Source organism: Numenius arquata, chromosome 5 (genome assembly GCF_964106895.1).
Source record: "Numenius arquata chromosome 5, bNumArq3.hap1.1, whole genome shotgun sequence".
Classification (NCBI taxonomy): Eukaryota; Metazoa; Chordata; class Aves; order Charadriiformes; family Scolopacidae; genus Numenius; species Numenius arquata.
In genome coordinates this window covers 22,358,975-22,381,098 of record NC_133580.1, presented here as the reverse complement: position 1 = coordinate 22,381,098, position 22,124 = coordinate 22,358,975, and the positions used below count along the sequence as shown (strand labels likewise).

The 22,124-nt window shown below is 48.0% G+C and overlaps 1 protein-coding gene across 5 annotated transcripts; it reads left to right on the top strand.

Moving 5' to 3' along the window:
- Positions 1-10: 10 nt before the first annotated feature.
- Positions 11-15,743, top strand: NONO (non-POU domain containing octamer binding). Of its 5 annotated transcripts, none has more exons than XM_074147342.1 (11): positions 11-130; positions 583-712; positions 3,278-3,498; positions 4,526-4,827; positions 7,321-7,416; positions 8,474-8,670; positions 8,949-9,033; positions 10,198-10,300; positions 11,640-11,682; positions 12,322-12,431; positions 14,664-15,742. In XM_074147342.1, the coding sequence occupies exons 2-11, from the start codon at positions 592-594 to the stop codon at positions 14,799-14,801; spliced, it is 1,416 nt and encodes a 471-aa protein (XP_074003443.1). In that variant the 5' UTR covers positions 11-130; positions 583-591; the 3' UTR covers positions 14,802-15,742. The 5 variants fall into 5 exon arrangements, with proteins under 5 accessions (XP_074003443.1, XP_074003446.1, XP_074003445.1 ...); XM_074147345.1 differs by lacking the exon at positions 11-130 and adding an exon at positions 200-306 and having other exon boundaries at positions 14,664-15,743; XM_074147344.1 differs by lacking the exon at positions 11-130 and adding an exon at positions 200-306 and having other exon boundaries at positions 583-757; positions 3,305-3,498.
- Positions 15,744-22,124: the final 6,381 nt, after the last annotated feature.

The window sequence follows — 22,124 nt, the reverse complement described above, 5'->3', positions numbered from 1 at the left end:
CACAAGCCTGATGCCTGCGGGGGTGATTGGCAGCGCGCGCGGCGAGCGGCCGCCGCCGTGCAGCCAATCAGCTCCGCGAGGAGGGCCTCCGGGGCGGCTCGTCCCGCCCCGCCGCGGCTGGGGGCTGTGAGTGGCGGCCGGCGGGGCCACTGGCAGCGCGGCGCCGGAAGCTGAGGGGGCCAATGGGAGCGCGGGCGGCGGATGCCTGGTTAGGCTGCGCGAGTTCCGGCCGCGCGCGCGCTCTCCTCTAGGCTGCTGTGGGGCGAGGAGGCCGCGATCCGCCTCGGCGCCGGTGTCTGCCGCCAGGTGAGGCCGTGGCGGCGGCGGGGCTGCGGCTCGGCCCGGCTCCCCTCCGCCCCACCGCTGGGCGGACTCTCCCGGGCGGCCGCCGCCGCCGGGGCCCTGCCGGGGCCCGCCGCGGCCTGCGCGGCCCGCCCCGCCCCGCCGCTGCACGCGGCTGCTTGGGCGGGCGGGCGAGCCCCGGTGAGGCGGGGCCGGGGGCGGCGGGAGCCCCCCGGAGGCCGTGGGCGGGAGCCGGCGTCGAGCTCCGGGCCGCGGCTGACCGTTGGTGTGTGCCTGCAGGTGGGGAAGATGCAGGGCAACAAGGGCTTCAACATGGAGAAGCAGAACCACGCTCCGCGGAAGCAGCACCAGCACCAGCAGCACCCGCCGCCCTCCGTCCCCGCCAACGGGCAGCAGGCCAACAGCCAGAGTGAGTCCCGGGCCCGCCGCGGGGGCCCGCCCGGCCCCGCTCCGGGTAGGCGTTGAGCGACCGCCCTCGTTGCGGGGAGGGGGGGGACGTGGGGTCGTGGGTGGCTGCCGGCCCCTGCGGGGACAGCCGGCCTCGGCGGGAGTGAGCCGAACCCGCTCTTTCAATTTAAAACAATAAAAACTCAAGCCCTTCACTGTCCGCCTGTAGCGATCAGGCTTTTCCGTTGTTGGAGACGGTGGTTTGAACGGCAGCAGGGTTTTCACGTTTGGTTGTTGGGGTTTTTTTCCCCAGTCTACTCAAAGATTCTTGCGGCTCCCATAGCTTTGACTGGGATTTGTAAGTTTATTGCGTTCCCGAAAGTGGGCAGCGGTGCAGAGAGTCCTTCTTTGTCTCAAATTCTCAAGAAAAGCTCACTTCAAGAGTTTGGAAGTCTCTGAACCTTTAACAGTGTTGCTGTAAACCTTGCAGATATAAGACGGCCTGTTTGCCGCTGACTCTGTTTCCCGTTTTTCCCAACCGTAACAGATGGCTTCTCCATACAGGTTTTCTTAAGTAATAGCAAAATAAATTTGCTCTCTGTAAAGCTACAGTTGCAGCACGAATGTTTTTACAGCAGTCTGTAGTCACCTGTTAAGACTAAATTTTTACATGGGAGGTACCAGGAGACGCGCAGTTTTACTTAATAATATTTTAGCATTCAGGTACCAGGTGGCGTTAATGATGGCTGTTACTCTCATCTGGCATGTTTCCGGGCTTGTTCCTAACCAGGGTGGACTGTAGTTCTGTTACTTGGGATACAGAGGGGGTGCTTGTGAGCCGAGACAACTGCGCGTCAATGGCTTCTGGGGCTTTAACCGATCTAACTTTGATCGTTTAGAAGTGCGGTGGCAAGGCTTTGCTATTCGCATTTTCAGGGGAAGAAGTGCTTTTGTTATATTAGAATTTTTTTTATTACTTTTTATTTTTTTTCAAGTTTGGACGCTTTGGCTGTTAAAACAAAAGCATATAGAAGTCACGTGCACTTTGCACGATTCTTCTGTGTGGGTTTTTTTTTCTGTCAAAGTCACAGGTTTAACACACGCATGCAGAGATACCGGGTTAGTAGAAAAAGATTCTGCATATTTTTATTAGGTGGCCCTGTTAAACAGGCTCCTTACCAGTTCACAGGGTGGCAGACCAGGCTGTTTCCAGTCAGGTTGGAAACAATGCGACACAAACTGCATTGTGGGATTCTCCCAGGGATCAGCTTATAGTGAGTGACTGTATCTCGGATTCCTTTGAGTGGATCTACCTCAAGCAGAACAATGGTAGTGGAGTAACTCTGCCGCAAGTCCCTCCTAGTGTATTCACAAACCTCACGATGGATCCCCAAATACTTCTGGTGCCTGTGTGAAGAAGTTCACAAGACAAAACGCTTCACTTAAGCAGCGTTGCTGTGTGAAGTAGATGGTTTACTCTCTCTGCTATTTTATAGATATGCTGTCAGTCTTATATTTTATTATTTTTTTAGTGTTAGCCATGGAGGTGTGCTTATTCCTGTAAAAGAGTTGTCCTTTCATGTTTTGCATGCATTGTCTTTGCATGAATAGCCTTTCCTGGTTAGCGCCGTGCTTCGTAGCCTGAATCAAGCTGCTTATGTTCGTAGGTGATTTCCTACGTGTGGCCATGAGGTGTGTCCTCTGCAAAGCAAAGGAATCGCTCTCGATGGCTTGCTGTCCCATGTTTGGGAAGTTCCTTATATGTTTAAGAAAATGGGACACAGGAGGGTAAAGTGGTGATAAAGCCACCCCTGTGTACGGCAGAGCTTCCAGGATCGTGCTGGACTCTTGCTGAATTAAGAGTTAAAGACTGTATATGCATGTGGGGATTTGAGAATGTTCTTACAACGCTGTTTGTTAGTGTTAGATATAGCATCACTTACTGAATATAGATTTTTGTAATGAAATTTGTAATTTTTCTGGGGTCTCACCTATATGGCTGGTTTTGGGAGTGGTTTTTTTTCACTATTTTCACCTTTCCAGCCTTCTCTTCAGCTGGGAACCCAAGACTCTAGAACGCAAATCCCATCTCGTAGAATGACAGCTATCTCAAATGTTACCTGTCTGGACAAAATTTCCACTCCTTTGCATACTTTTTCTAAACATCTGGGGTTGGTTTGTTGTGGGTTTTTTTGAGTAAAAATCTGGTTGCTGGCCAAACTGTGGCTTTTCTATAATTATTCAGGTTGTAATAGCAAAATCCTGTATTGTGACTACAGGTGTTTTTGTTGCGGGCCAGTCATCTTGACCGGATCTCCAAAAATGGAGTGAAATCTCTCACTTTATTTCAAGCTGCAGTGTTCTTCTTTTCTCCAGTTCTAGACTGGTGTTAATGAACACTGAGGGCCAAGCACATGTTTTCTTTAAAAAGAATAGGGGGCCCCTTCTGAAATAAAATCCCCTTGTTGCTGGAGAGATGGCTGGAGAGGTTTGAGACCCGAGTGAATGGGTGGTGTTACCTATATTGTCCTATGTTTTTTGTGTTCACTGTGATGAAACCTAATAGAATTTATCCCCCCAACTGTAGAGCAGCTGTGTACCTTATTCCCCTCAGATGAAGGCCTGACTATTGACCTGAAGAATTTCCGGAAACCCGGTGAAAAGACCTTCACCCAAAGAAGCCGCCTGTTTGTGGGGAATCTGCCCCCAGATATTACAGAGGAAGAGATGAGAAAGTTATTTGAGAAGTATGGCAAGGCAGGTGAAGTCTTCATACACAAGGACAAAGGCTTTGGCTTTATCAGGCTGGTGAGTTGACGTGCTACCTTTGGGGTGTTTTTGTGGTGGTGCCGCACTCTGGAGGAGTATTGCTAATTGGAAGCAGTAGATGTTCAGGTATCTTGCTAATTAGGCCTGCTGTTGATTTTAGTAACCTGGAATTACAGGATCAGCTTCTTCTGCAAATGGTTTGTCTAGAGCTTGTTACGAGAAGGAATCTGAATTCAGGCAGGATTTATGAGACACCTGATAAAGTTATTCTGAAGTCAGTTGGTAGAAAACAGGAACATGATGCTATTATAGACAAGGTGGACTTTCATTTGCTGGAAGGGCATGAACATGGAATTTGTGTGAACACAGGTTGTCATGCAGTATTACTGGAATGATCCATGTTCTTGAGGTAGGGATCTCTAGATGATCACGTTGAAGTGTGGCTAGGAGGGAGGTAGCTACCAACATGGGCTGATGGTTCTTCATTGTCTCAGGTACTACCTTTCTGAAAGTCCCAAGGTGAGTGGATGGATCGTGAGGTTCCCACACCAAAGTCTGGCACGCTTTGCTGTAGTGTAACTGCTTGGTAGTGACTTAAACGAGTGGAAAGGTGTGAAACTGGCACAGGATGTCTTTCATGGATGGCATACAATCAGCATTTCTTATCAGACATAGCTAATAGTGGAATCTTGGTTTATTTTTTTTAATCTTTTTATGTATTTATTTTTTAGAAAGGCATGCTTTGTAGCCTTGATATAATTATCAGTGATAGATAAAGATCATTTACTTTGTACTGGCTGTTGGATTAAGCTTAGGCCTGGTACATTTTATTTATTTTATTTTTGTTTCTCCCACAAACTCTGCACATGCCTATTCAGCTAGAATCATGGATAATAGAGTAGAGCTGCGGTTTGTTAGGACACTTTTTACCCTGCCGTGGGGAGGATTATTTCTTCCTCTCTGTGAAGTACTTGTTCAGGGGAAATAGCCTTGTGACTGTTGCAACTGTGACCAGCTGATTCTGTGCTGCATTGAGAGTTTTAATGATAACTTTTTTTATCTTCAGGAAACTCGCACTCTGGCAGAGATTGCAAAGGTGGAACTAGACAACATGCCTCTACGTGGGAAGCAGCTCAGAGTGCGTTTTGCATGCCACAGCGCATCGCTGACAGTCAGGAACCTGCCTCAGTTTGTGTCCAATGAGCTCCTGGAGGAAGCCTTCTCAGTGTTTGGCCAGGTGGAAAGGGCTGTGGTTATTGTGGATGACAGAGGACGATCCTCTGGGAAAGGCATTGTGGAGTTCTCAGGGAAGCCTGCTGCTAGGAAAGCCCTGGATAGATGTAGTGATGGGTCTTTCCTGCTAACTACGTAAGTGTGGAGGGCAAGAAGTGCTATACTGGTGTGTGTGCAGGTTGATGGGTGGCATTGGCTTGTAAGCAATGTTTCTTAACACTGGAACGGGGCAGATGAGATGTGGGGTAGGAGGTGGTAGGTGATTTGGCCGGGGAGAACTTAGCTTTGTTTCAACAAGAGTGAGTCTGTGCTGAAACTCAGGTCTGAAAACTTTCTGCTGGGAAGCTGATAGTGGGGTAAGTGCATAAAACTTCCTGAGAAGCTCTTTCTCCATAAAGCCTCCTTAAGGCAATTAAAGCAGCCTTTAAGAAGCAGGAGCTATTAAAGAGACCATCCATATAATTTGTTGGAAACAAAACTCAAGTGTGTTAATGGTGCACTCTGGGTTGCTTCAGAGACAAGTCTTGGGATGGGACTCCCCTCAGCAGCTTGCATTGCTGGGGTGAAATGCTGACCAGCTGCTGTGGCCATCAGATGTGTCGGAGAAGCTGGTCAGGTAGATGGGTTGGTTTGGAGTTTTCACCATAATAAACTGGTTTCCTTGTGCTTGAATATCATAAGGCAACAAAGCATGCTCTTGAATCATTATGTGAACTTGCTCAAGTAAATGACTAATTCTAGATGCGTTCCACAGAGCACGGCTTGTTGTTTTAGCTATTAAGAGGGAGCTGGTTTTGATCTCTTGGAAATAAAATTTGCTGTAGATTTTTGTACGGATGCACCTAGAATTTGTGAATAGAATACTTCTAAAATTGGGGCTATATGGCTAATTTCTAAAGAAACTTTATAAGTTTTGTGCTTCTCACTTCTCTCTTTTTTTTTTCTTGGAGGCCTGCATATGGCACAGCCATACACAAGCACGTTCAGTTTCAACAAGCAAGTGTTTCAGGTTTTGGTTTTTAATACCTGTTTTTCTCCCTGAGACTCCTAGGGGATAACCAGCACAGTGTGTAGTGCTCTGCAGGAGAATTGCTATTAGGGAGCGTTTGCTGATTCAGAAGTCTATGTCTGAAAGAACCATGAAAATAAATTTTTAAAAGTGATCATGGAAAACTGATCACTTCCAGTGTATAACTGAGAACACCTGAGGGTAACATTCAATCAATGTGTTAGATTTTGATATCAAGGACAGCAAACCAGTATGCTTCTTATTTCTATTTATGGTTTGGTTTTGATCAAATTTGTTCTGGTTTGTCCTAGTTCGTGACAGTAACAGTTAGATAAACTGGTTGGAATTGGTTCACATTGGAAAATAAGACTAATAATAATGGAATATGTCTCATTGAAATGAAAAGCTACATTGTGGCTCTTCAGCTGAGGAGAGAGATTTTAGCCTCTCATTTCCTGCCTTCCTGCTGGAGTCCGGGCAATGCTTGCCGCTTTGCATAGCAGGATCATTTCTCTGCCATTTCCCCAGCTCTGGCAAATGGGGTTGAGGAGTGCATGAGAAGCTCCTAGAACTATAGAATGGTTTGGGTTGGAAGGGACCTTAAAGATCATCCAGTGCCACCCCAGGCAGGGACACCTCCCACCAGACCAGGTTGCTCCAAGCCCCATCCAACCTGGCCTTGAACCCCTCCAGGGATGGGGCAGCCACAGCTTCTCTGGGCAACCTGGGCCAGGGTCTCACCACCCTCACAGAAAAGAATTTCTTCCCCAGATCTCATCTCAATCTCCCCTCTTTCCATTTAAAACCGTTCCCCCTCGTCCTATGGCTCCCCTCCCTGATCAAGAATCCCTCCCCATCTCTCTTGTAGCCCTCCCACCCCCAGGCTGTGGTGCTGCTTTGTGCTGAGGATGAGCGGTGTCAGAGCTGTGGTAGGGAGCTAATTCAGAGATAAGGGACACTTCTGTTAAGTACTTTCTTTTGCACACAGAATCCGGGAGGACAGAAGCACGCGTGTGCGGTGTCTGTGGTGTGAAGTGCACCGGTGGGTTTCTTGTGGGAGTAAATTCAGACAGGGCCCATCAGGTGCTTACAGAGCACTGCTGCTCAGCAATAATGGCACGTGGTGGTCTTACCAGGAGAGTGTGACTGAAGGGTACAGCCAGTAACCTCCAGTGAGGACCACTGTACTTACTCCTGATTTTAGGCAGCTATAAAAGGCACACAAGGAGTTGTGCAGCTCATGATTGGCCATGTAGCAAGGGAGGAAAGGGAGAAAAACCAGACTTTAGGGAGTACAAGGCTTCACACTGAGTAGATCCTACTGGAGGATTTCAGGTTCCAGTTAAGCTGCTAATTAGAACCAGTAATTGCAAGTATTCTTTCAGTACAACTTTGGTTTGAATTTAGTAAGGATTTTGATTAACAGTTCAGCTCCTGTTCTAGAAAGAAAGTGTTCAAGGTGGTTACTGGTTTCACTTTGCTTGGGATCCCCAACTGCTCTGAATTTCTTTGAGCAGTGCTAAAAGCAGTATTTTATAAGTTCAGACACAATACACGTTTTCCTACACTGCAAGCTCATTCTTGAATTTTTGTGAAAGCACCTCCTCTTTTCTTCACAGATTCCCTCGGCCTGTCACTGTGGAACCCATGGATCAGTATGATGATGAAGAGGGACTACCAGAGAAACTAGTCATCAAAAACCAGCAATATCACAAGTACGTGCCTGCCATGCGACGGGAGATGAGACTCCCTGTGGGACTAGCACATTGACTAGTGCCTCAGTGTTAGGAGGGTGGCTCGAGGTCCTCTTTTTTTTTTTTCTGTAAACGTGACCTGACTCTGGAAAGAGAATTGCATATACTGTTCTCTTGCCATGGTTAGCTGAAAAGAGGCAGTGGTTTTTGGATCCACGTTATTGGATAAGACAGGCAGCCTCCGCCTATTTTTCATAAGTCTCTTTGGAGTTGTTGGAATAAAACACTGTGTCGGTTTGAGATAACGTGAGATCCCCTTGCTCAGATGAGAAGCTGAAGTGAAGACTTGAGTTACTTGCTCTAAGTATTACCGGAAGTCTGTAGAGGAAATGGATTTGAGTCCATAGTGAAAATTTAGGGAAGGGTATGAATAGCATTAGGAGGTTGTAGAGCTATCCAGGTATAAGTCTTCGAGGGCTTCCCGGTGTTAAGTACATATCATGTGATCTGAGCCGTGGGAGTTAGTAAACCGTGTGAGCTCATGAATTTTTCAAGGAAGGAAGATGAGGGCTTCAGGAGCTGGGAGTCTGCATTGGGAATAGTCACCTGCTCCAGGTGCGGGAGCTGCAGAGATTAGTGAAATAACCACACGTGTTTGGGCAGTGTTTGTTTCTGGAGTGGATCTGTCAGTAAGGTGTGAAGCAGGAGCAAAGGCTGTTTCTTTCAGGAGTATTTCTAAATGTCTTTACCCAGAATCTTTTGGTGTCTTATGAAAACAGTGTCATTGCTTGTTATGGAGCAGAACAGGACGCAGTTTCCATGTAGAATTACTCCTGCAGACGGATTCTGCTTAAGTTTCTCCTTTCAATAGGATGATTCCTGAGGAGCAGACAAACTGATATCTTGGGCATAGCTATTTTTGAGAAACTAGAAGACAAAGTGTTTCCTTATTTGTTGCACTAAGAAATGCATTTCTAACTGTTAAAAGGATCTGCCATTGCATTTAACACACAAATGTATTTTTCTTGGTTCCTCCTCGCTCTGTTGAAGCATTCACTAGCTCTTCCTTGTTTGACAGGGAGCGTGAGCAGCCTCCTCGATTTGCACAGCCTGGCAGCTTTGAGTATGAATATGCCATGCGTTGGAAGGCTCTAATAGAAATGGAGAAGCAGCAGCAAGAACAAGTAGACCGCAACATCAAGGAAGCTCGAGAGAAGCTGGAAATGGAAATGGAAGCAGCTCGCCATGAGCACCAAGTTATGCTCATGCGGCAAGGTACCCATCAGAGACAAATACAGTATGGGAACATCCTGATGCCACATCCAGGGGCGGTTGGCTCAGTAGACTGGCCAGAGCCCGCTGAACGCGAGCTGTGGTGGGGCTGCTTCACTTGTAACCAAGCACAGTAGTGGCAAACGAACAGAGAGATGTTACTCTATTGCTGGAGGCTCTGTTACCTTATTCTCTTGTGTGTTATGGTTCTAGTTCAGGAACTGATAGGAGGTGACATGGGAGATGAGTTTGATTGTGGTTTTTACTGTTGTCTTTTCCAGATTTAATGAGACGCCAGGAAGAGCTGAGGAGAATGGAGGAATTGCATAACCAAGAAGTACAAAAACGTAAACAGTTGGAACTGAGGTAAGGCAGTGGGTTATGAAATGCTGTGAATCCATAATATTGTGGAATGAAACGCTTCTTCAGTGCACTTAATTGTTCAGTGTGACAATTTAATTACTACCTAAAGTATGGCTGTTATTCTGGGTCTTTTTATTCATAGGGATGAACGCACGGTTGGTTTAAGATGGAAGAGTTAGGAGTTTCTTCCGCGGATTAGTATGTGGGTTCTTACAGTTCTGTATCTCTGTTTAGCTCTTTGACCAAGGCAGATGGAAAAATCAGAATCTTTGCTGCGATTCCATGGCTTCGGTGCTGCAGTCTGGGAAACCCCATTCTAGCATATTACCTTTTTTGTTCGAGGGTTGACTTAGTCTCAGATTTCTCTCTCCATTCCAGCTCTTCCTTGTCTCAGCGTCATTTTGAGAAGCTCCGGGACGATCTCCAGGGTATTTCTGTAATAGAAGAGGCTTGAGAACTGTCTGGCTTGTATGCACTATATTGCGTGTAGTCAGCATCTATTTGGCAGCTGCTGTGTACATAAAATCATTTAGGTTGGAAAAGACCTTTAAGATCATCGAGTCCAACCATCAACCCAACACTGCCAAGTCCACCACTAACCCGTGTCCCTCAGCACCACATCTACTGTCTTTTAAATACCCCCAGGGATGGTGACTTTGCCACTGCCCTGGGCAGCCTCTTCCAATGCTTGATAACTTTCACCTTTTGGTGAAGAAATTTTTCCCAATACCCATCCTAAACCTCCCCTGGCACAACTTGAGGCCGTTTCCTCTCATCCCATCGCCTGTTCCTTGGGAGAAGAGACCGACCCCCCCTGGCTACACCCTCCTTTCAGGGAGTTGTAGAGAGGATAAGGTCTCCCCTCAGCCTCCTTTTCTCCAGGCTGAACACCCCCAGCTCCCTCAGCTGCTTCTCAAGAGACACACACATGGGTGTGCTCATGTTGGGTTTTATAATGAACTACTTAAAATTGAACATGTTAGAAGTGTCTTGGTGTGCATACATGTTTCTGTTTTCATCATGAGATACCTAATATTCTATGGCCTCAGCAAAATAGTGTTCTTAAAGTTGTAGGTTTCCAAACAAGACCTATTAGGCAGCACTGCAACACTGTGATGCAAATCGTTGGTGTATGTTGTGCTGAGCATCCTTGGACCCTCTTTGCAGGCAAGAGGAAGAACGCAGGCGCCGTGAAGAGGAAATGAGAAGGCAGCAAGAAGAGATGATGAGACGCCAGCAGGAAGGCTTTAAAGGGAATTTTGCTGATGCGGTATGAGTGCTTCTACCTTCCCATTACATCTAGAGACTGGTGTTAGATTATTTTTTTTTTGCCCTTCCACATTCCCTTCTGGGAATGCTTAACTTGTTGGTTGAGGGACTCCGCATCTTTAGTGCGTTCTGCCCTAAATTATTGACTCCCTTCAATCTTGATACAGTTTAGTCCAGAAAATATCAGATACCCCAGTTTCTGTCCCACTGCTGTTCATGTAGGACCCGTGCTAGCTGTCTTGCTGTTCAGAAGAATATATGCTAATTTTATTCTAACAGTAACAAAGACATACTGTCCTGAAGTACTGCTGCAGCAGCCACTTACGGTCATATGCCGGCTATATCCCTAGTCTGCAGTCTTTCTTAGTCATGCCTAGATTAAATGATCCCTACTTGAGGCACTGCTGCAGGCGTGATAATTGCTTGTACTTAAAAGTCCGTTGGTCAAGTATTTTCTTGTAATGTTAAACGTGTGGTAACCTTCCTTCTAATAGCGGTATCTCTAGTTCAGTAAAGAGCTGTCTTAAAATTCCTTTCCCGTCCCAGCAACATTGTGTTGTGGAGGCAGCTGCAGTGCTCTCAAGGTGGTGTAATGGCATCGATGCAACTGGGTGGCACGTGTTTATGTATCCTAGTGAAAAATTGGTCCCTAAGCAAAATATGTCAAACCAAAAGGGCCAAAACCACGTGACTGACTTAAATGTGTGAATATTACTCTGATTTCTCTAAATAATAGTGCTTTCATAACAGTGGCACTGAGACCATAGATGAAGTGAAATCTGGTCTTCAGTTCCCACTCTGGAAAAAGTAGTACCCTCACTGAAGTGAGGAGGTGCTCCTAGCTTTGCAGCGCAGAAGATCTGCGATGTGTCCCCTATGATCAGTTAATAAAAGAGAAATCAAACTTACTAACCAGTATTTTAATGCAAGTGACCCGGTGCTGGGTCTTTGTGTAAGCTTGCATTCCTTTCGGCAGGAAAAGCTTCTTAGCTGTGCTGAGGAAGTAGTAAAACTAATTCTGTCTAATGTGTTACTGCTGCTCAGCAGATCTTTCCATCCAGATAACAGATACCTCTTTTTGCTGCTGTTTGGTAAAATCTGCACACGTAGCTTTGCTGCTGGATGTTTTACTGGAATTGTGAAAAACCAGTCTTTCAGAATGTTTGTTCAGCAGTTAGTCCTGTGAAGGTAGCTCCGATCTTCTATTGAAAATTGAAGTCTGGGAATGACTTTTCTACATGGCTTTCAGTAGTTAAACCCCAGAACGCACTTAATTTGTATAACGACATTTTTTAAAAGCCTGAATTTTTATCATATGAAATGAATGTCTCTTCTTCCAGAGGGAGCCACCAGACATGCGAATGGGACAGATGGGTATGGGAGGTAAGAGGTGGCCATCTTTGTTCCTATGCATGTGCCTTTCCTCCTTTACAGAGTCTCTACATTTGTTGAGTAGTCTTATTTTATTGGCTTCTTATTCAGAAACTCAGCCATAGTAATCTTCTCTCAGTTCAGTGACAGGAAGCGTATGTGTAACAGGAAACATAACACAGCTTGGGTGCGAGGCAGTGCTGTACATCTGTGAAAAACTCCGTTCAGTAAGGAAAAGACTTGGTTGAAGTTGCTGTCGGGGCTATAGGTGCTTCAGAAGTTTGTGCTGATACAGATGGTGGTATATCATGTAGAGCTACACCCTGAGCCCAGGAAATAATCCAGATTACTGTATTTCTATATTTTGACTACATGATTTAGAGTTTCAGGCCACACGTACAAGAGCAAGTGAAAAATCAACGGGGTCTTAGTGGTTAATGAAGGTGGTGTTAGACCTGCTGTAGTTTTCAGATAATCCTGGAATGCAAGATCAGTTTGTCTTGACCTAATAGCACAAAGCTAGTTGATAGACAGGACTCTGTCGCTGAATAGAAGACTGCAGGGAGCTTTCCAGTTTTCTGTGGCTCTGGGATGATGAGTAGACCCCAGTCACTGTGTCTGCCAGGACTATTCTTCACTTTTCTTTTCCAGGTACCATTGGCATGAACAATAGAGGAGCTATGGGTGGTACCAATGTCCCAGCTGCTGCACCTCCTGCAACTGGTCCTGGAGCTATGATACCTGATGGAGCCATGGGAATGGTAATGTATCTCCATCTGCTTTTTGTGCACACCTTTGAAATGCAGATTATGGTTTTTTTCCGTTTTTAAGCACTATGCTGCTAAAGTTGAAGCTTGTTTGTCTACCTGGACCTGTTGCTTAACTCCTGCTGTTAATCTTGCCTGGAGACTAGTTGGTAATTTTCAGGAGATTGAGCCAAATCTAATAACTACTTCCTTTACTTCCAAGATAGCTAGTGCTAAAACATTTGTTAAAAGAATCTTAGCAATAATATATGCTTATTTTTTAAATGGCACAATGGGAAGCACTTTGTTGAATGAGAGTGCTTTGAGAGTAGATTCTTGCCGGCATGAAGCCAAGCTTTTGGGAATGTTCTGTACATCACCAGTTTTGAAAACAATTATCTCCTATGCTAATGGGGTAAAATGAGGATGGTATTAATGAGTATGCTAACATAAGTTCAGCTAATTTTCTTAGGAGGTAAAGAGCAAAGAATCAGTGGAGGTTATGCTTAGATATTTGCCTTTTTAAAATTTTTGTTTAGTTTTCAGCTTTACTGCAGAGCTTTACAATAGAGCGTGTTTTCTGTGGCATCTGTCGGAGAGAGGATCCATCCTCTGTGTCAGCGCTTCCAGGCAGTAGCAGAAACGGCAGCAGTCATGGCCAGGGTTGTCCTAGAAGTTCATCTTCCTTTAGCAGTTTATATCAATTGGTCTCATAAACAATTTTCTACTTAGACTTCTTGATCTGTCATGACTGCAACATCGTAGAAATTTGTTTTTGTCATAAAGAACAGTTTTATTTGGCTATAAGCTTTTGTACCTGAGTGGTAGGGACAGTGGAGCAGCTGAGGTGAAGGGAATGTATACTACACAAGGAAATTAAGGGAGAAGATGAAGAGGGGAATGGAAAGGGGAGGTGAGCTCAGATCAATATGATGAAATAGTAGCATTTAACAGAAGAGCAATAAGCTGTTTCTCTAATGACCAGAAATATGTATAGTCTTTCTGGAAACCATTTATCCTGGCCGTGTGCTTGGTTTTAGGAGTTACCTGGCCCATGTATTCCAGCTTTTTATTCATATAGGGAGCAGTTGCTTTGGATATTTGTTCCAGCTGCTTGGAGTGATTGCAGTGCCCTTCCCTGTCATGTGTCCTACAGGAGAGATTCATGATTACTCAGAATTTTTCATCTGTAGGGAAAGGAAAGGGGTGCTGTGTTACCGCTAGTGCCTCCCCTGTGCTGCCAGCAAAGTGAGCACTGGGAGGCCCTGGGAACCCCCCGTTAACGATTTTACTGAAGTTTGGGTGTGGGTTCTTTAGAACCAGGCAGTACCATGGGATCATCTACAGCACTGACACCAATTATGATGTGCATGTATATATCACATGGCCTATACATGTATCGTTGCTGTAAGCCTGTGGGCAAAGAATAAACATAGCCCAGGAGCCTGGTGTAAAACAGCTCTGTCTATGTAGTCACTTAGCCCCAGTCCGGGGGGAAGGGAGGGGCAGTGGTTGCCTCCAGTACCTTCCCCAGGGGAAGTACCATGTCCACCATGAGGACGTTGAAGCAGTGGAACAGGTTGCCCAGAGAGGTTGTGCATTCATCAGTCTTGGATGTTTACGAGACCCGACTGGATGAAGCTCTGACTAATCTAGTCTGACCTCATAGCCAACTCCACTTTGAGGAGGTTGGACCAGAGACTTCCTGAGGTACCTTCCAACCTGAATTGTCCTTTGAGCATCTTCTTCCTGCTGGAAGGAAGAGGCCCCAGCTGGGAGAGGGGAAAGCCAAAGGACTGGAAATAAGAGGATTAGTACTAGGACTACTACTGCAGACTTATTTTGGAATTGAAGTATTGTGTGTGCGTGGGTTGTGATAGGCTGTAGTGTCAGTGTCCTGCTCCTCATTCGCATTCCATTTGGGTGAAGGAATGTGGTTGGAAATGTGAAGTTCTCCTTTCCCAGACTGCGTTACCGACACGCTCCACAGCAGGGCACTAGTCTGTGAGACGGTGCAACCTGTGTTCTGGTGTGCTTGACTACTGGGTACCTGAGGAAAGAGACTTGGTCCTGCAATGGTCCTGTCAGTCCAGCTTTGGGGATCGTTTTTGGCGGGGTGAAGGTTTGTAGCAAGGTCATCTGGAATTGTGGAATCCTGGTAGAACTTGAATCGACTCAAATAGCTTTTAACTGCCCTTTGTTTCTTGTTTTTCTTCCTGCCTCTTCTGCATCTGTCCTCATTACAAGACTCCACCACCGCCTGCAGATCGCTTTGGCCAAGGCGGCGCGATGGAAGGTCTCGGAGCGATGGGAGGGAACCCCCCGGCCTTCAACAGAGGAAACCCAGGGGGTGACTTTGGCCCTAACAAGCGTCGCAGATACTAACGGGATTAAGATACCCCCTGCGCACACCCCAAAGAGGAAAGGAATCTTGGCAGGCCATACAGGCTTCAACTCGGAGGGGGGGAGGGGGGCGGGGAAGGAAGGGGGGGGATATTAAAAATAGTTGATTAGGGCCTGTTTTCATAAAGCCACTGTAGGACAAGGGGAGTGCAGTCTGACTGGTAAAGGTTGTAGGAAATTTCATGTGGTGCATTCCTATAATTTCAATGTGAAAAAATGGATTCTGGGAGGCTGCCGTGGTTGTTCAGTAACGGTAAAATTGGGCAAGGACCGTAATGCCTTGACCATTCCAGGTTTCCTATTTGCAGCCGGAGTCCTGAGACTAAACTAGATAAAATTGCGGTATGTCCTGGCATTTTTTTTAGCGTAGCGCACCTTGCTTAAGAGCACAGGGAATTCTCTGGAGAACTAGGGCAGCATCTGGGTACTTTGCAGCTCCCGTGATTATGTAAATTTATATAGCTCCAAATGATCCATCATGTAGTGAATTGGGGGAGATTTTTATGGTGGTTTATTTCTTTGTGTTTTTTTTTTTTTTTCTTTTTTCCTCCTAACTTGTAGTTATTCTTTTTATCTGGACCATCTGTTTCTTTAAAGTAGTTGACAGTCGTGTGCAGCCTGAACGGCTGGGAGGCTCTTGTTTGGATGGATTTTTTGATAACGTGTTGTATCGCTGTTTATTTTTACTGGTAGTAAAGTACAATCTCTTGGACAAAGATACTGTATCTCATGCTGAAGATTTAACCGAAACCAATGTTTGTATAATCTTAACCTTGCCTGTCTTTTGTGTAGAAGTACTACAAGATTTTTTCATTTAGTGTAAACTGTTTGAACACAAGCTGTAATTGTCCCACTAACAAGTTTGAGTTTGTCTGAGGAATGTTACAGGAATGCATTATTAAAGTGGATTTTAAGCCTTTTTTACCTGGTGTCTTGTCTCTTCTGTTCTTTTTTGAGTATAAACGTGTACATACGGATTACAGCACAGAAGTTGTTCTTGCGTAGCCTTATAAAGGGGGCATTCAACCCTGAGAATTTTCTAACGGTTCTCCTTGTTACAGAGTTTTATTTGTGTGCTGGAATGAGACCTTCAGCGTCTTGGAAGCTGATGCACCTGATGCACCGAGGATGTGCCTGGTGGGGGATGCAGAGAAGTGAGGCACAAGACATGTTGGTGTGAGTCTGATCGGTGTCTCATCTGCGCGGCACGGAGTTGTCTGTCTCTGCCCTGGGCCACGGGGCTCCTGTGCTGGGGCAGGAGGTGAAAGATTCCAGACCATCAGTGCCAACCAGAGTCTTGATCGTGTGTAATACATGGGGGAATCTGTAGGGACAGGAGCCTCCTGCGAGTTGTTCTTGCGCTGAAGCTCTTGAGGCCAGGGAGGGGGGAGCAGAGGGGGAAGAAATTCAGGTGGGAAAGGGAGGGAGAAAGAGTTACAGCCAAAGAGCGTGAATAGCTGCCTTACAGCCTTGTGACAGAATAGGGAAGATGAAAACATTTTCAGATGCCTAATGTTACCAAGGAAATAACTTTAAGAAAATGAGGGTTTGGTCCTGTAGTGGGGTCTAAGTGGGGAAAGATGAAATAATCACTCTGGAGGCTTTATTGGTTTACCCCTGTCACTTGATGGCTTATAATTAGCCAGGAGTGGGATGATTGATATGGAGCTGTATTGAAGAGAGGCTGCAGCTGATGCTCTCGCATCTTTTGCTTGGTTTGTTTTCCGCATTTGAAAGCATCAGCAGTAGGAGCTGGCTTGCTGAGATGATACAGTGTTCAATGGGGATTATCAGGAGGATTGTGACTTACCTGTAGGTACAGTATGAAGAGTTCGTTTTCACCTGGCACTTTTGCTAGGATAAGTAAATGTTGCAGAATCTCAAGTAAGTCAGGGAGAATGCTGCTTAGCTTTTCTGTTGCCCTGCAGAGAGGATGCATCTCTTCTTGTGGTTTGTGGCTGGGACGTGGCTGGCAGACATTTGCTAATGCCATGGGTGTTTGGGAAGGACGTCATTTAATTTCAAAGTGTGAAATGTTAGAGGAAACTGTGAAGTTACACCCAGGTGCCTGCATTGTCTCTCATTCTTGCTGCTTGTGAGCAGTCGAAAGAAAAGTCGCCACCTTAGAGAAAGAGCTCAAAAGTTCAGCCCTACTCTGCTCAGTCCTAGTCAAGTGTGTCATAAGGATGGGTCTGGTCACTGCCTTTCCCTGGTGGAAAAGGGATATAGGTAACAGGGTGTGTTTTTAAAAAAAAAAAAAAAAAAAAATCAGGGGAAGGAGGGATTTAACACTGCTCAAAGTCCATCTGGCAAGACTGGTATGAGGTGAAAATTGAAGATCCAGTGACAGTGAAGACAGAAGACTGAAACTACACCCTGGTGTGAATGCTAGAGGTAACTATTATTACTTTATTTATGTGCGCTGGCAGCTCAGAAAGCCCCCCCCCCGCATCCTGGGCTGCATCCCCAGCAGCGTGGCCAGCAGGGCGAGGAGGGGGGATTTTGCCCCTCTGCTCAGCTCTGGGGAGACCCCCCCAGTGCTGCCTCCAGCTCTGGGGCCACCAACATCAGAAGGACATGGACCTGTTGGAGCGGGGCCAGAGGAGGCCCTGGAGATGCTGGGAGGGCTGGAGCCCCTCTGCTGTGAGGACAGGCTGGGAGAGTTGGGGGGGGATCAGCCTGGAGAAGAGAAGGCTCCGGGGAGACCTTAGAGCCCCTTCCAGTCCCTCAAGGGGCTCCAGGAGAGATGGGGAGGGACTCTTGATCAGGGAGGGGAGCCTTAGGAGGAGGGGGAAGGGTTTGGCACTGAAAGACGGGAGATTGAGATGAGATGTGGGGAAGAACTTCTTTGCTGTGAGGGTGGTGAGAGCCTGGCCCAGGGTGCCCAGAGAAGCTGTGGCTGCCCCATCCCTGGAGGGGTTCAAGGCCAGGTTGGATGGGGCTTGGAGCAACCTGGTCTGGTGGGAGGTGTCCCTGCCTGGGGTGGCACTGGATGATCTTTAAGGTCCCTTCCAACCCAAACCATTCTGTGATTCTATGATTCTATCCTCATTTGCTTTAAAGGAGGAGACTGAAAAACCTGTGACAGGTTCTAGTAAGGAAATTGTGAAGCAAGCCGTGACTAGGGTTTCCAGAGCCTGCCGCAGGAGGACGTGGCACCAGGGACTGCTTGTAGCGCAGGAGCATTTGAGGCTGGGCACGGGAGCGAGCGTGGCTGCCCGGCTTGGAGTACTTCCAGCCGCTGGAGTCTGCGGAAGCGCGATGGGGTTTGCTGTCGGTGCCCACGGTGCCGGGGTGAGGCGGGGGGTGCAGCTCCGGAGGCTGCGCTCCCCACGAGCGCTGCTGTGATGTGCCCAGGTTCAGCCAGTGCAGGGAAGGGAATGCTTTTCCAGGTCGCCAGCTTTTACGTAACTGCAGAGTGACGAAGTATGATGACTATCATGAAGAGACACCCTTGCCTTTTGCTGTCATCTGATCAGCTCGTTTAAAATGCACTTAACGCAGTATCAGTTCATACCAGACCAAGGACTGAGGAGCAGCCTGGTGCTTATTGCTTTCTTCCTAGCTTCAAACCTCTGTCGCTCGTGGGCTTCGGAAGTTACAGCTTGTGCTTTTACGCAGCTTCCCCTTAAACAACAGTGACTGCATTTGCAAGAATCAAAGATAAGCCTGAAAAATCCAACTGGTACCTGGATAATTTTGTCACGTCAAAGCAGTAGACAAACATTTCCTCTTTTTTTTTTTTTTTTCTGGCGCAGTGAGAAGGAAGATGTGATTTCCTGAGGCCTTGTTGAAAGAAGCCATCGTTCCCTCATCTGGGAACAGCTCAGGTTCCTGCTTGCCTACCTGGCAAGTGAGCCGAAGGCCAGAGGTAGCCAAAGAAGGAGGAAGAAAGCAGGGACCTCAGCCAGGCACAACGCTGCCTTTGGGACACTGTCCCTCACTCCAGCCCGGCCGCTCTGCTCTGCCTGAGCTCGTGGTGACCTCCAAAGGAAAACCTGTAAAACCCCACATTTCCCCTTAGCTCGGGCTATTTCAGGCAGCAGGTTTTTATCGTGGATGCCAGCTAATGACAAAACTCCGTTTTAGGAGTAGGCTCAACTCTTTTCTTTTTGGACTATTTCCTGTTGAGGACTGAAGGGTCCTTTCTGATGAGGAATATTGCGTGCGTTTTCAGAGCGAGGGCTTTAATTGGGCTCCTTTAGCAGCTCGACTCTGAGGAGACAAAATTATCTCTGGGAACAAGAGGCTGCCTGAACTACGGGGAGAAAAATCACCATCAGCTGGGCAGCTGATTCCAGTCTGGAGGTGTAATTGTTCAGCGAGACTGGAGTGTTGGGACCGTAGCCCTGTAATAACCCAAGCTGCAGAAGGGTGGAGTTCTTGAGTGGAGAGATGAAGATTGCCCATGGCCCCGTTTCCAATGGTTTTCTGGTCTTTTTCAAACCTGTTCTCTGAGCTGTTGAGTACAATCAGTGCAGACCTCTTGGACAAGGGCTTTGGTTCTGCTGTGCCCTTTTCTGAGTGCACCCTCAGTAAGTTTGCAGAGGACACCAAGTTGGGCAGGAGTGTTGACCTGCTGGAGGGTAGGATGGCTCTTCAGAGGGATCTGGACAGGTCGGATTGATGGGCTGAAGCCAATGGTGTGAGGTTCAACAAGGCCAAGTGCCGGGTCCTGCACTTGGGTCCCACCAATCCTATGGACGCTCCAGGCTGGGGGCAGAGTGGCTGGAGCTGCCTGGCAGAAAAGGACCTGGGGGTGTTGGTCGACTGTCAGCTGAACATGAGCCAGCAGTGTGCCCAGGTGGCCAAGAAGGCCAACAGCATCCTGGCCTGTGTCAGGAACAGTGTGGTGAGTAGGACTCGGGAGGTGATGGTCCCCCTGTACTGGGCACTGGTGAGGCCCCACCTCGAGGGCTGTGTCCAGTTTTGGGCCCCTCACTACAAAAAAGACATTGAGGGGCTGGAGTGTGTCCAGAGAAGGGCAACGGAGCTGGTGAGGGGTCTGGAGCACAAGTCTTGTGAGGAGCGGCTGAGGGAGCTGGGGGTGTTCAGCCTGGAGAAAAGGAGGCTGAGGGGAGACCTTCTCGCTCTCTACAACTCCCTGAAAGGAGGGTGTAGCCAGGGGGGTTGGTCTCTTCTCCCAAGGAACAGGCGATGGGACAAGAGGAAATGGCCTCAAGTTGCCCCAGGGGAGGTTTAGGATGGATATTGGGAAAAATTTCTTCACAGAAAGGGTTGTGAAACATTAGAAGAGGCTGCCCAGGGCAGTGGTGGAGTCACCATCCCTGGAGGGATTTGAAAGCCGGGCAGACGTGGTGCTGAGGGACATGGGTTAGTGATGGTTTTTATCAGAGTTCGGTTGATGGTTGGACTCGATGATCTGAAAGGTCTTTTCCAACAGAGACGATTCTATGAGCCTACGACAGCAGCCTGTGCAGCGCTGGCAGAAGAAGAGCAGCCAGGCAAAACCGTTGTAGAATTGCTCAGCGCAAACTCTTACAGGGAAGATTTTATTTCCCAAATAACTAAGACACAAATCCTGCCTACTAGCTTTGTGGAGCATATATAGCAGTAATACATTATGTCAGGGATTTTCCTTCTCTTAACTAGCCTTTTGTGCGGGGGAACTACTCCAGGCTGTAGAAATGCTCTCCCTTCCGGCTGCCCCCAGCTGAGGGGCCAGGAGCGAGCTGCGTTTCTCTCCCTGGAGGCATCCAGCGTGTTCTCCCCAGGACGCCGGGGGGCTGTTCTGCAGTGACCCTGACACTTCCAGGGCAAACACATTAAGTTGGGTTTGAGAATCAATTGGTCCTTTTTATTTTTTTTTTTTTCTGCCTCCTTTTTGTTCTGATATATATCAAAGTGAGTGCACGTAAAACCGAAGGGACTTTATTTTTAATTCTCAGCCGGCCCATTCCTTGCGAGCTGTTTCCAACGTGTTGGTCACGACTGGCCCTGCTCGGCTGGCTCACGCGGTGGCTTCTGACTCACTTGGAGCTCTGCCCCTGAGGAGGGTCGGACTCGGCAACGCAGCCCTGCGGCCCAAATGCAGCTGCCAGAAGACACAGCTTCAAACCAGGTGCTGGGCGATGGACGTGCAGTCCAGCAGGCTCCCTGCCATCACTTCAACCTCACCTCCTCTTTTTCCTAATTTTAAAAGCACCAGCTCTGGCAGGGCCTTGAGTCTGCTGGTGGCCAACTGAGCAGTTGCCCTGGAGGTCTTCCCCGTTTCCTGGTGGATGTCTTGTGTCTGTCTCCCCCCTCGCCTTGTCCTCCCTGGGGAGTCTCCCCTTGGGCTGAGAGCTGTGGACACCCCAATTCCTGGTGAGTCACTGTGCTGTGTTCCCAGTAGGTCTTTCCAGCTGCCTCGTTCCCTGCCAGCGTTCACAGGGGTGCAGCAGAGGAGCGAGGGCAGAGCAGTGACACCCCCCGCGGGTGCTGAGGGGGCTCTGCTCGGCCGCGGCCCCCCCAGCTACCTGCTGATCCCCCTGCCGCCAGCCTCGCTGTGTGGCTCAGATACAGCATCCTCTTGGCATTTTCTCCGGGGTGTGTGAGGAAACCCGAGCTCCGGATCCTCACTGGCGCGGGGACGGTGACAGCTGCAGCCCTGCTGAGAGCCCGCAGAAAGGACAAGGAGATCTGAAACCCTATAGCTCTGCTCAGCCCCCGGGACCACTAATTTCCCCATCACAGGGCTCTGCCCAGCTTCTTGGGTTCCAAGTGATTCCTTACACCTAAGCAGAGGCTCTGGATGCCAGCAGCGGTTTTTTTACCCACCTTTGGGACCACCGGGTCATTTACTGTGTCTTGAGGCGCTGCAGTCCTTTGAAGAAGGCATCAGCTTGAAGCTGTGTGGCTCATGCTGGTGCGACGGTTCCCCAGTGCCCTCACGTTTCCCTCCTTGCTTTTTGGGTTGGATGTGGATTTATACACAGGTATGAGGAGGCGTGATGGTGATACGTGTCCTTCCCTCCAGCAGGGCCGTCTTCCTTGCTAAGGAGGTGACAAGGAAAAGCCTGAGGTTGCTGCTGGCTGGGGCATCTTGAGGGGATGGCAGAACTGAGCTGGAGGTGGAGTACCAGGGCAGCGTGAAATGAGTCCGGAGTCATTTGCCTGGTGAGGTCCAGAATTTCGGCAAGGGTTCATCCTAACTCTGGACTTTGGAGATCCCCTTGGGGTGGCAGCAGATCCTGCAGGCTGCTGTAGGGGGATTAACCAGGTTAAATAAACCTCATGGGACAGTGATGGGGTTACCTCAGCCGTGGTGCACCTTGTGGGTGCTCCTCCCAAGTGGATTCCCAG